A 13718-nucleotide genomic window follows, 5' to 3' on the forward strand; every position below is an offset into this window, starting at 1 on the left:
AAGCCTCTTAATCCATAAAGTCGATGACTTTAAGCCTTTGCATGGCTGAACAAGTCACTAACACCCAAAATATACCATTTCCTAACACTAGGAAGCCCAATACTCAAGCATGATCTCATATCCACGACCAAGATGGGAACTTTATGGATCTATAACACAAATACCACTGAAATGGGACAGATCTAGGTCCATGGAGCACACTACACTCATAAAGTCTCCACCTTTGGGACTTTTAACCCTAAAATGGTCCATGAAGCAACAAACCAAATGAAGAGGAAAGTTTTGAACTTTATACCTCCAAATGCAGCTCCTTCCTCTGTAGGTCTCAGATCCAAACTTGCACTTCAAGCTCTAGTCTCCACAAACTCCTCTCCTTCCTCTTCACTAGCACACCAAGGCACTTTTAGCTCCAAAATCACACATACTCACTAAGAACGATGAAAAGTTCTCTCTTAGGGTTTTACTCACTGCTATGGAGGCTGAGAAATGAGCCTTAGCAACCAATATATAGGGCACAAGTCAGAAATTAGGGTTTGCACCTAGACGCATTATGCCCAGCGTAACCCTGAGTACGCCCAGCGTACTCAGGCGAGTCCGCGCCCAAAAATAAGCGCATGAGTACGCGCAGCGTACTCTTGAGTACGCCCATCGTACTAATTTGCTACCAATTCCTCTTAAGGGCTTAACTTGACACTTTGAATAAAAGAAGGGCTAAATAGTTGTACCTGAATTTCGGGATGTTACAATTCTCCCCCACTAGAACCAAACTTCGCCCTCGAAGTCTCATGCTGCAAACAACTCCGGACACTGCTCCCGCATCTCTGACTCTAGCTCCCAAGTCAGCTCGGACCCTCTCCGATGTTGCCACTGGACTTGAACCAGATGCACCTCCTTGTTCCTCAGAACCTTGATCTTCCGATCCACAATCGCGATTGGCCTCTCAGCATAATTCAGGCTCGCATCCACCTGAATATCCTCTAACGGTACCACTGTTGTCTCGTCGGCAATACACTTCCTCAGTTGAGACACGTGGAATGTATCATGAATCTGGCTCAGCTCCGCAGGTAGCTCCAACCGATATGCTACTCTGCCCACCCTCGCGGTCACCCTAAACGGACCAATGTACCGGGGCCCCAGCTTGCCCCTCTTCCTGAAACGGATCACTCCTTTCCAAGGAGACACCTTCAGGAGTACGAAGTCTCCCACCTGGAACTCAAGATCGGATTGTCGCCTATCCGCGTAACTCTTCTGGCGACTTTGAGCTGTCAACAACCTCTGTCTGACCTGATGTATCTGCTCTGTCGCCTGAAGCACTATCTTTGTACTACCCATCACACGCTGCCCGACCTCACCCCAGCAAATGGGAGTCCGACACCTCCTCCCATACAACAGCTCAAAGGGTGGCATACCGATGCTCGAATGATGGCTGTTGTTATAGGAAAACCCAGCCAAAGGCAAATATGTGTCCCAACTCCCTCCGAAGTCCAATACGCATGCCCGAAGCATGTCCTCGAGCGTCTGAATCGTCCGCTCACTCTGCCCGTCTGTCTGTGGGTGGTATGTGGTACTAAAATGCAGCCTCGTACCCAACTCCTCATGAAATTTCTTCCAGAATCTGGAAGTGAAACGCACATCTCGATCTGAGACGATCGAGATCGGCACTCCATGCCGTGATACCACCTCTCTCACGTACAACTCTGCCACCCTCTCAACGGAAGAGCTCTCACTGATAGCAAGGAAATGAGAGCTCTTCGTCAACCTGTCCACAATCACCCAAATTGCATCGACGCCCCTTGCAGTCCTCGGCAATTTGGTGATAAAATCCATGGTAATCTGTTCCCACTTCCACTCTGGAACCTCCAACCGCTGCAACTTACCATGCGGTCTCTGGTGTTCGGCCTTAACCCTGCGACAGGTCAAACATCTCTCAACGAACCATGCAACATCCCTCTTCATACAGGGCCACCAATAATCTCTCTTCAGGTCCAAATACATCTTAGTGGCCCCGGGATGGATCGAGAACCTCGATCTATGCGCCTCTGCCATCAAGATGGTACACGTTCCGCCCACAAAAGGTACCCAAATCCGACCCTGAAAGGTCATAAGTCCCCGACCATCGGTAACGAACTCTGATACATGTCCGATAACCCGCTTCCTCTTACGGTTCTCCGGCCTCACGGCTTCCGCCTAGGCCCCTCGAATGGTGTCCAACACCGGAGTCATCACTGTCAATCTCAAACAAACATTTCGTATAGGGGCACTCTCCGCCCTGCGACTCAGGGCATCAGCTACAACATTAGCTTTCCCCGGGTGGTACAGGATCTCACAATCGTAATCCTTCACCACATCCAACCACCTCCTCTGATGCATGTTCAGGTTGGGCTGATCCATCAGATACTTCAAACTCTTGTGGTCCGTGTATATGGTACACCGAACCCCATACAGGTAGTGATGCCAGATCTTGAGGGCGAACACTACTGCCCCCAGCTCCAGATCGTGGGTGGGATACCTCGTCTTGTGAGGCTTCAACTGCCTCGATGCGTATGCTATAACATGCCCTCTCTGCATCAGCACCGCTCCCAGCCCCGATATCGATGCGTCACAATACACCACAAAGTCCTCCGTCCCCTCGGGAAGGGCTAATATCGGGGCTTCGCACAGTCTCTGGCGAAGTGACTCGAAGGAGGCCTGCTGCTCTGGGCCCCATGAAAAAGCAACACCCTTCCGGGTCAACCTAGTGAGTGGCACGACGATCTTGGAGAAATCCCTGATAAATCTCCGATAATAGCCAACCAAGCCTAGGAAACTCCTGATCTCGGTGGGGGATCTCGGAACCTCCCAACTCATCACCGCCTCAATCTTGGCCGGATCGACCAATATCCCATTCTGGTTAACGAGGTGCCATAGGAACTGGACCTCTCGTAACCAGAAATCACACTTGGAGAATTTGGCATAAAGCCTCTCCGATCTCAAAACTCCAAGTATCTCTCTCAAATGCTCCTCATGCTGCTCTCTGGATCTCGAATACACCAATATATCATCTATGAACACGATCACCGAACGGTCCAACATCGTTCTGCATACTCTGTTCATGAGGTCCATGAACGCCGCCGGTGCATTGGTGAGTCCTAAAGGCATTACCACGAACTCGTAATGGCCGTAACGAGTCCTGAACCCTGTCTTTTGGATATCCTCATCTCATACTCTCATCTGATGATATCCAGACCTCAAGTCGATCTTGGAAAACCAAGACGCTCCCTGCAACTGATCGAATAAATCGTCGATTCTCTGTAAGGGGTAATGGTTCTTGACCGTCAGTTTGTTCAGCTCCCGGTAATCAATGCACATCCGGTGTGAACCATCCTTTTTCTTGACAAAAAGGATCGGTGCTCCCCACGGCGAGCTACTCGGCCGTATAAACCCCTTCCCCAGCAGCTCCTGAAGCTGCGAGGATAACTCCTGCATCTATGGTGGCGCAAGGCGATAGGGCGCCTTGGCGATAGGCGTTGCCCCCGAAACCAAATCAATATGGAACTCTACCTGCCTCTCGGGAGGCACACCCGGCAACTCCTCGGGGAAAACATCCGGGAACTCGCGCACTATTGGGACCTCATCGATCGACCTCGGTCTCTTTGCATCTACTCTCGTATCCACCACATAAGCCACAAACCCACTACAGCCCTGCTGTAAACTCTGCCTCGCTCTAGCGGCCGGACAAAATGCTGACCCAGAACGGGTACCCTCGCCGTATACCGTAAGTACTCCCCCACTGGGGTCTCGTATCGTCACCAACTGTCGCTCGCAGTCTATTACAGCCCCAAATTGGCTCAACCAATCCATACCCACTATGACACATACGTCCCCCATAGGAATCGGGACCAGATCTATTGGGAACTCGACACCGAAGATCTCGAGTGCACATCCTCGAATCACATCAGTAGCATACACCGCTCTCTCGTCAGCTATGGAAACTCGTAGAGGTCGACTCAACGCCTCACGCTGGGTACTGATGTGCTGAGTAAACGCTAGTGACACAAAAGACCGACTCGCACCCGAGTCAAATAACACTAAGGCAGGTACAGAACACACAATAAATGTACCTACGCATATCGCAATATAAGCATAACACCACAAACTCAAATAAACAGAGGAAAGAATACATACCAGCTACCACATCGGGTGCTGCGCGGACCACCTCCGCTGTCAATTGGAAGGCTCTCCCGCGAGCCTTCGGCGCCTCGGCCTTCACCGGCCGACTCTCTGTAGCTCGAACAGCAACAGGGGCAGATCCCTGAGAAGCTCCCTGAGCTGACCCTCGTAACTGCGGACACTCGGCCTTCCGGTGTCCGGTCTGGTTGCAGTGAAAACAGACTGCAAACCCCTTGGGGCAATCCTTGGCCATATACCCCTCCTTGCCACATTTGTAGCAAGACCCTGCTCTGCATACTCCATCATGACTCTTGCCGCACTTGCCACAAGTGCGGCCCCTCTGGCTCCCTGATCTCGAATCGGCGGGCTTAGCCCGCTTGGCAGCCGGCTGGGGCTGTGCCGGTCGCCGATCCCTCCCCTAAGACTCAGCCTCCTCCCTAGCCTGGGTCTCCAGCTCTATCTCCCTCTTCCGGGCATTTACCTGAAGCTCAGCAAATGTCCGGTACGTCGAGTTCGCCACGAACTCGCGTATATCCCTCCTCAACACACTCAGATATCGGCTCATACGTGCCTGCTCGGAGGACACATGCTCTGGGCAGAACATCGCCCTCTCATGGAACATCCTCGTAATCACGGTAACAGACTCAGTACCCTGCTTGAGGGTCAGAAACTACTGGGCCAAACACTCCCTCTCCACCTGGGGAACGTACTCATCTCGAAACATAGTGGTGAACCTCTCCCAGTTCACCGCAGCATGCTCTGCAGAAGTGAAGTGTGCTGTCACAAACTTCCACCAGTCCTTCGCTCCCAAGCGAAGCTGGTTCAAAGCGAACCATACCCTCAGATGCTCCGGACACGAACATGTGTAGAATCACCCCTTAATGTCAGAGATCCACCTCATTGCGGCTATCGGATCCTGAGTCCCATCAAACTCTGGTGGCTTCGTGTTTCTAAACTCTTTGTACAGCAACGAGTCACCCCCCTGCGGCCTGGCAGCAGCGACGGCTGCGGTGGCCGCAGCAGCAGCTGCATCAGTAAGAGCGGCGTACCGCTCATCAAAAGCCTCCATCATCGTGGTCTTGATAGACCCGAACATCTCTGGAATCTCAGCGCGGATGGCAGCAGCCACCTCATCATGAATCATCTGGCGGAGCTCCTCATCGCTCACAACCCCATCGCTAGTCCCTGGCCGGTTGCGTGTCCCAACCATGATGTCTCTGAAATACAACATAAGAATTATCAGGGACTCGCTCGAGTATACTCGCACTCGATAACTCCACCCTACTTGCTCCTTAGTACCCAATGGATTCTTACTTAGGGTGCGCACTGCTCCGGTGTCTTCAGTAGTACGGGCCCTATACTACCATCCACACCGCATCATCATTCACTCTAAGTCCTCCTCCTTGGATCCCATGTCACAAGTACTCTATGTCTCACTGGCATAGACTTCCCTCTAACAAACCTCTCATAAACTCGTCGCTGCTATCTATTCACTCTCAGGCATCTCTTAGCAGCAAACTCCCTAGGCTAAGGCATCACAAATCATGCCACTCTAGTCCTAATAAGATTTCCTAGCCTACTCAAGCATGCATATCGTATCATAACATATCTCATAACTCATAAGGTAAGGGTATTTTAGGAAATCACCGTTCGGGCGCTGGCTGATCGTACACACTGCTCTGCTCTGCTCTTTCAAGACTTTTTACTCTTGAGAAAATTTTGTGAATTTTATTTTGAAACTCTCTCAAATCCTCAGTTTGAGTTCAGATACGCCCGAAGGTGCACCCAAATCCCTCAAACCAAGGCTCTGATACCAACTTGTAACACCCAAATTTTCAAAACAATTTTTCACATTTTATAAAACACATTTTCACTCATAATCGTTATAAAAACACCATTGTATCACATAGTCAAATCATAACATCATATCCCAAGATCATAATGTAAAAATCTCCACGTGTGTGTACTGATCAAGCCGGCGCCTTCCCGCGATCCTTACTGGTACCGGAAACACATAACACAACACTGTAAGCATAAATGCTTAGTGAGTTCCCCAAAATACCACACACAACACACATTAGCCCCTCGAGGCTATAACTCTGTTGACCCTCTGGTCAAGGTGTCTCTGTGGGACCCTCTAGTACCATAACTCTGTGGCCCTCTGGCCCTAACTCTGTGGGCCCTCTGGCCCTAACTCTATGGACCTTCCGGTCCTAACTCTGTAAACTCTGTAACATACATAGAATACAACACATAGAAATTACATCATGCAAAAACATACCAAATACTCCGTCTCATAACTCTAATTACCACTCTAGGTAAAGTATAGTGAGAAGACTCACCTCGGGTAACTCGGTAAAGCTCGAACTCTGTAAAATCAGGTCTAGCCGTCGCCTAATCATGTGAAATAAATACTCTGAATCAATACACCTCTCAAGGCTAGACTATTCCTCCTCTTAGTACTCTCAGAAGGGTAGAAGACCATTTTACCCCTCTCATAACTCAAAGGCCCCACTATAGACCAAACCCTAAAAGTCAACCAAAAGTCAACCCTCCGGGTTACGCTGCGCGCACCAGATGTGTACGCTGGGCGTACTCGGCAGTCTCTCAGAATCGGGGAACGCCACCCTGTACGCCGCACGTACTGGGATTACGCCCGACGTAAATCCCAGTTTCAGTCCCTTAGCTCTTGAGGTCTTAAACAGTTAAGACTCACGTCCAACTTTTAGATCTGACCATTTCTAAGCCTCTGAATCCATAAAGTCGATGACTTTAAGCCTTTGCATGGCTGAACAAGTCACTAACACCCAAAATATACCATTTCCTAACACTAGGAAGCCCAATACTCAAGCATGATCTCATATCCACGACCAAGATGGGAACTTTATGGATCTATAACACAAATACCACTAAAATGGGATAGATCTAGGTCCATGGAGCACATTACACTCATAAAGTCTCCACCTTTAGGACTTTTATCCCTAAAATGGTCCATGAAGCAACAAACCAAATGAAGAGGAAAGTTTTGAACTTTATACCTCCAAATGCAGCTCCTTCCTCTGTAGATCTCAGATGCAAACTTGCACTTCAAGCTCTAGTCTCCACAAACTCCTCTCCTTCACTAGCACACCAAGGCACTTTTATCTCCAAAATCACACACACTCACTAAGAACGATGAAAAGTTCTCTCTTAGGGTTTTACTCACTGCTATGGAGGCTGAGAAACGAGCCTTAGCATCCAATATATAGGGCACAAGTCAGAAATTAGGGTTTGCACCTGGACGCATTACACCCAGCGTAACCCTGAGTACGCCCAGCGTACTCAGGCGAGTCTGCGCCCAAAAATAAGCGCATGAGTACGCGCAGCGTACTCTTGAGTACACCCAGCGTACTCATTTGCTACCAATTCCTCTTAAGGGCTTAACTTGACACTTTGAATAAAAGAAGGGCTAAATACCTGTACCTGAATTTTGGGATGTTACACTTCCCTTACATGTCCTTGCTCTGTCTTCAAGTATCTCCTTCTTCAAAATCACAAAGCAAGCATACAAATGGCTCAAAGCTCACAATAATGGATTAGGGTTTCGTGGCTAGGGTTTGGGACAATGGAGGTTTTAAATGGGGCCAGGTTATGGGGTTAAGTTGTTTAAATAAGGTGAAAAACCCTTAAAATTAGGGTTTCATTCTGGCAGTCCTACTCGTCGAGTTGGCCTGCTCAACTCGTCAAGTAGACTTCTCAACCCGCGTCCGAATTACATCCCTACTCGATGAGTTTGGGCCTCCAACTCATCGAGTTCTTGTGCAAAAATGAATAATTTAAGGATTTATATACATACCAGGAATCGGGCATTACACCATTGCATGCTAGAACAATAAAAGAACATTAAAATTAAATAGGAGAAATTGGAACATACTCCCCTAGGGTAGGAGTGGCGAGATCAAATTCTTAAAAGTGTGGTAAAGCTTAGACTTCTCGAATAATAGTTGGAAATAGTACTTCTGAGCCCTCTTCTTGCGAATGTAAATGAGTTGGATCAAAATGAACTAAAGAACCATTCTTCAAAAAGTGTGTTGAACATCAGCCATGACTTCGTAAAGAAACGCCACGGCGTGGTGTAGAGTTTGAATTCGTGATTGTCGTGAATTATAAGATCTCCATTGCGTTGTATAGTGATGTCACATCGTTGTGTCTTCTCAGAGTGTCATTTAAAGACCCAAATCATGCATCGTTTCTTCTTAATGGCTTAAGACCATTAAGTGGGAATCCCACACTTATTCAAACACATGGTCTTCAACTGTAGTCTTCTAAAAATCTCACGGATTCTTCATCAATTAAGCTCCTTCACTGTTTCACTTTTGTTTAACACTACAAAATTAGATCAATGACTAGAGAAACACATGATGAATCGGTTTAACTAAAACAAAAATCATAAATTAAAAAGAAAATAACAAGGAAATGCAAACTCTTAAAAATTGGGTTGCCTCCCGAAAAGCGTTTCTTTTTTAAGAGTCATGATCCAGACTCTTTCCCACTCTACGTTGTTGCGGTTGGGAGTGGGATCTCCCTTTTCACTTTTTGCTCTTTTCACTTGCGCTTGTATGCTTGAACTCGTCTTATATATACTTTCTTTAAGTTTTCCTTCTTCTTTGGATTAGCACTTTCTCCATGTTTACGCTTTACCCCTTTGTCTTGCTTTTTCTCCCTTGTACTATTCTTCTTATCTAGCTCCATATTGACCATTTTTGGCTTCTCCAATTCCCCATCCATATCTTCATCAATTTTCTCAACTTCTTCACTTGAATCAACTTCTGCTCCATCACTTGCCTCTTTTACTTGAGTTTTAGGTGTAGTAAATGTGATTATCTCAAATGTCATAGGATTTGAGGCTCTTGGTTTAGAACATTTGACATTTGCAACATGAGGTTTCTCCCAAACTTTTAAGTCTTCTTCCATCATCTTTTCAATTTCTTCTAGCTCACTAAGACCTTCTCTTTCCAAGTTATTCATCCTTAGCACTTCATCTCTTGGTAATTCATAACTCACTTTTTGACTTATTTTGAAAGTAATTTCTTCATCTTCTATATGAAGTGTGAGCTTTGAGTCGTGGATGTCAACAAGTTATCTTGCGGTACTCAATAATGGTCTTCCCAAAATTATAGGAATGTCTTCATCTTCCTTCATATCTAGAACCACAAAATCAACCAGAAAAATAAAATTACCCACCTTCACCAACAAGTCTTCAATGATTGCACGTGGGTTAGTGATTGATTGATCCGCCATTCTAAGTGTCATGTTTGTGTCTTGGAGCCTTGGTAGACTGAGCTTCTTGTTGAAAGAATATGGCATAAGATTGATGCTTGCATCCGAATCGGCTAAAGCATTTATATAAGTAGAATTGCAAAACTCACAAGGCAAAGTTAATTGGCCCGGATCTCCCATTTTGATTGGCAACCCATTGATGATGCAACTGAACATAACTCATTAAGTACTATGGTTGATGTTTTTTCCAACTCTTTCGATTAGTTATCGCATCCTTGGCAAACTTAGGAAGCTTAGCCATTGACTTCAAAAATGGAGCATTTATCGAAAGTGATAGAACTTGTTCTATAAATCTCTTTTGTTCTGGATTCAGATTATGCTTAAGGTCTTAAGATGGGAATGGTAAAGGAGGCTGATACGAATTTAAAGGAGAAAAATTTTGATTCACCAATGACCACAACGTGTTAAGATCACAAAGACGTGGTGAATCGTCAGAATGAGACTCACATTTTTCTCTTTTAGTTCTGGGCTTCTCTTCTTCCAAATACGAATCGGGTTGGATCGGTAGCTGTTTCATGGATCATAAATGGCTAAGAATGAACTTCTTCTTCAGTGTAAATCGCCATTACATGAGGTTGTGAGTTTGGTTCTTGATTTCGAGGTGGTAATTTCTCATTAACAAGTGTTGTTAGTTTCCCATGTCGAGTCTTTATGTTCTTGACAGAAGATTGATGATTCCTTACACTAGCATTAGTAGTATAATTCTTTTTTTATGAGGGTTCGATGAACCTATGAAGTATTGACTCAAAATCTATCTTATTCTCGGTTGGTGGTTGTTCTTTATGGTAGTAGCTGTTAGGGCCAGTATCCTCAAAGCATCCTCAAACCTCATCAGATATTCAAGATCCTCAACTATCTCAGGATCCCGACTATTACCATTATTATTATTTACTAATGTTTGTCACAGTTATATTTCGTTCATAACTAACACATGTGTAGAAATATTCAAGAGAAGACTTAGTCTCAACAAAGTTTCATCTCAACTATGCTAAAGAACCGGAATACCAAGTCAAACAATGTTCACAAAACAGTTCATATAGGATCCTGGGAATATCGGACATCTTGTTAGCTAGTTTAGACTATAAATTGACACTTGTATCTTGCACATGAAACACTCTGCTTAATCTTAGCTTACTCTACATACTTCTTCACTTGTTCTTACTGAAATATTTTCTGTAATCACCATTTTATATTAATAAAATCATCAATGCAGGTGATCATTATCACCTCCCAAGGTTTTGTGTCAGAGATTCTAGCAAGGATCAAGGGCTTTCCTTGTAAACAATTGTGTCATTCTCTTTACCTTTTTCTATTGTACAATTTCGAACATCACAACCTCTCATTCAATTTGGTTGATTAACACTTGTGCAAATTTTGACCAAAACAATTTCGCGCCCACTGTGGGGCCGTGGTGTTCAAAATCCTCGAAATACTATGTCTACACAACCGTTCCTTTATTCATCCTCCACTCCTTCCATTCCAACCAAAAACCTACCACCTCCTCCGAGTGGACTCCCTGGTCAGAGGAAAGCGCCTGGCAATTCTAAGAGTAACACCCCTCCGGTCACTAACCTAGGAAGTTTGGGAGCTTCAGGACTCCAGGATCCAACTGCTCCGGTCACTAACCAAGGAAGCTTGGGATCTTTAGGACTCCAGGATCCGACTACTCCAGTCACTACTACTGAACTTTTCGCTATGATGAGGAAAATGACGCAACAAATAACTCAACAGCAAGATGAGAATAGGACACTACTTAGAGAAGTGGAAAGGATGAAGGTGGAATTTCAGAGATCCCAGTAAACGATGCCCACAGTCGTACAACCAAGGATCCTGAATTTCGACAATGCAGGATCCTCAAGAAATCATCAGGAGAACACGGCTCCTGCCACTGCTGTATCACCCTGGGGGCAACTATGAACAATCGAGCACATATGCTCAATAATCTTAATGAGCCTTTCAATACTCCTAGAAACCTTGACTCTAGTAACTTCTTAAACAACAATATTATCAATACTAACTCTACAAATGTTGATGCAGGAATAGGTCTAAATATGGCTAGGGAACTTCAGCAGTTGAGACAGATGATCTCAAGCTTACCCGGAGTAGTTCAGCCCATACTAGAAGCATCTCCAAAAAGTCACAGGATCTCGAGATTTGCCCCTGCGATAGCCGATACCGAAGTTCCTAAACGCTTCTAGACTCCTAGCATGAAGCCTTACAATGGACTACGGATCCTGAGGAGCATGTGGCACAATACCGAGAGAGGACAGAGATCATTCCCATCCTAGTGCACTTGAAGGAAGCTTGCCTGTGCAAAGGCTTTGGTTCAACCTGATGGGTTTTGAACACTATAACATCACTATGGTGCAGATACAACCCTAGATGCTTTGGATCTAAGTTTTCTCTAGTTATACATGCAATTTCATTTTTCCAAAGCATGAAGCCTAACTAGCATACAACTTTGATAATTGAAACATAAAACAAGTAAGATGATTACCTTTTTTTTGTAGCTTGTAGAACTTGGCCTTAAAAGAGCTTAGCACCTCAAATGTGATGCCTCAAAAGTGTCACAAAACACCAACAACAAATGGAGGATTATGAGAGAGGTTTAGGAGGCACCAAAATCGGCTAGCTTCTTCTTAGAATACTCTTGCGTACCGATTTTAGGGGCTTAGGGGTTACATATATAATGTAGAATTCCAAGGGTCATTAGTAAACCCTAATCCATTCACTTAGGCTTTTGATCCAATAGTTCATTTGGACCAACACTTCATAAGCTTAGTCCATCCCTAATCAATCATGGATCATTAGCCCAAACTATATGTATCACTGATTTACATAATCAACCCCTGTTAATTTAATCAATCTCTTTTTATCACTAAATTAATTCCAAATTAATTCTTGATCAATACCAATTAAATAATATGATTTCTCAGTTAATATATTATTCTTATAATATATTAATAAATCAAAAATAACCTCTTTCTCAAATATCCTTCCTATCAAATTGCTCCGGTGAGTGCAACCCAAAATAGGTCATGCTACTATCGGGTCAGGTACATACCAATTATAGTTATGGGCTTAGACACCTAATCCAACACAACCCTCACGTGATCAGCTCTTAAATGGCTGCTAAACATTCCTCCATATTCTATTACTTCATTTGTACACTTGGTCAATATTTTCAATAACCAATTTTCCCGCAGCAGAACCTTCGAGAAGATCACTAGTGATCTTTATCGGCTGCTTCAGGATCCTAAGGAACGACTTAGGGATTTTGTTAACAGGTTTGACAGGGAAGCTCTAAGGATCCCCAACATTGACATGGCGACTGCTGTAGAGGCCTTCAAGATGGGTATGAGGAAGGATTCACCCTTCTATGAAGATATTGTCATGACCCCATGCAAGAGGTTGGACAAAGTTAGGTGCCGAGCACTGAGGTTCATAAGGCTCGAAGAAGATAAAGAAGTACAGAAGAGGAGAAACCCTTCAAGTCAATACGAGAATCCTAATAGGATGGCCGAATCCTCAACGCCAAGATCCTACAAATCGAAGCCCTATTCCAAACCAGATCATCACAGGGTTATTGCCTTCGAAGATGAAGGAGAGAAAGAGGAACTTCCTAAGATCACTAACTATTTTTTTTCTGTGGATGTTTCAGGATTAATCCATGCTATGGAGGATCTCGGAGACAAAGCAAGGTGGCCAAAGAAGGATAACAAGTCCACCAGTTGGAAAGACAAGTCCAAATGGTGTGCTTACCACGAAGATTTCGGCCACATGACGGAGGATTGTATAGCCCTAAGAAAGGAGATCAACTACCTCCTTAGCATGGGGCATCTTAAAGAGATCCTCAAAGGAAAGAGAGAAAAGTCCAAGAAGAACAACCAGGATGGTCACAAGATCCCAAAGAAACTAGGATCTCCACCCCCAAACGCCGAAATAATTAACATTATCTCAGGCAGATCTAACATTTGTGGTACTTATTATTCTTAGGCCAAAAGAAATGCCAAGGTCTCTAAAATAGAAAAGGAGGATAGACCACAGAAAAATACCTTGGTTAGCAATGAAAAGGAAATCACTTTTGATGAGACAGACATGGAAGGAATCCAGAATCCTCACCATGACGGACTCGTGATAACACTGTATATTACCAATCACTTTGTCAGAAGGATCCTTGTCGACGGAGGATCCTCAGTTAACATCGTACTCTTGGACGCACTAAAGAGGATGAACATCCCAGAATCAGA

The 13718-nt window shown here is 44.9% G+C and overlaps 1 protein-coding gene across 1 annotated transcript; it reads left to right on the forward strand.

Moving 5' to 3' along the window:
• Positions 1–12792: 12792 nt before the first annotated feature.
• On the forward strand, positions 12793–13464 carry LOC145165083 (uncharacterized). Its single transcript, XM_079083712.1, has one exon. The coding sequence runs from the start codon at positions 12793–12795 to the stop codon at positions 13462–13464; it is 672 nt and encodes a 223-aa protein (XP_078939838.1).
• Positions 13465–13718: the final 254 nt, after the last annotated feature.

Source organism: Lactuca virosa, chromosome 3 (genome assembly GCF_052849685.1).
Source record: "Lactuca virosa cultivar CGN04683 chromosome 3, Lactuca_virosa_CGN04683_v6, whole genome shotgun sequence".
In the NCBI taxonomy this organism is placed as follows: domain Eukaryota; kingdom Viridiplantae; phylum Streptophyta; class Magnoliopsida; order Asterales; family Asteraceae; genus Lactuca; species Lactuca virosa.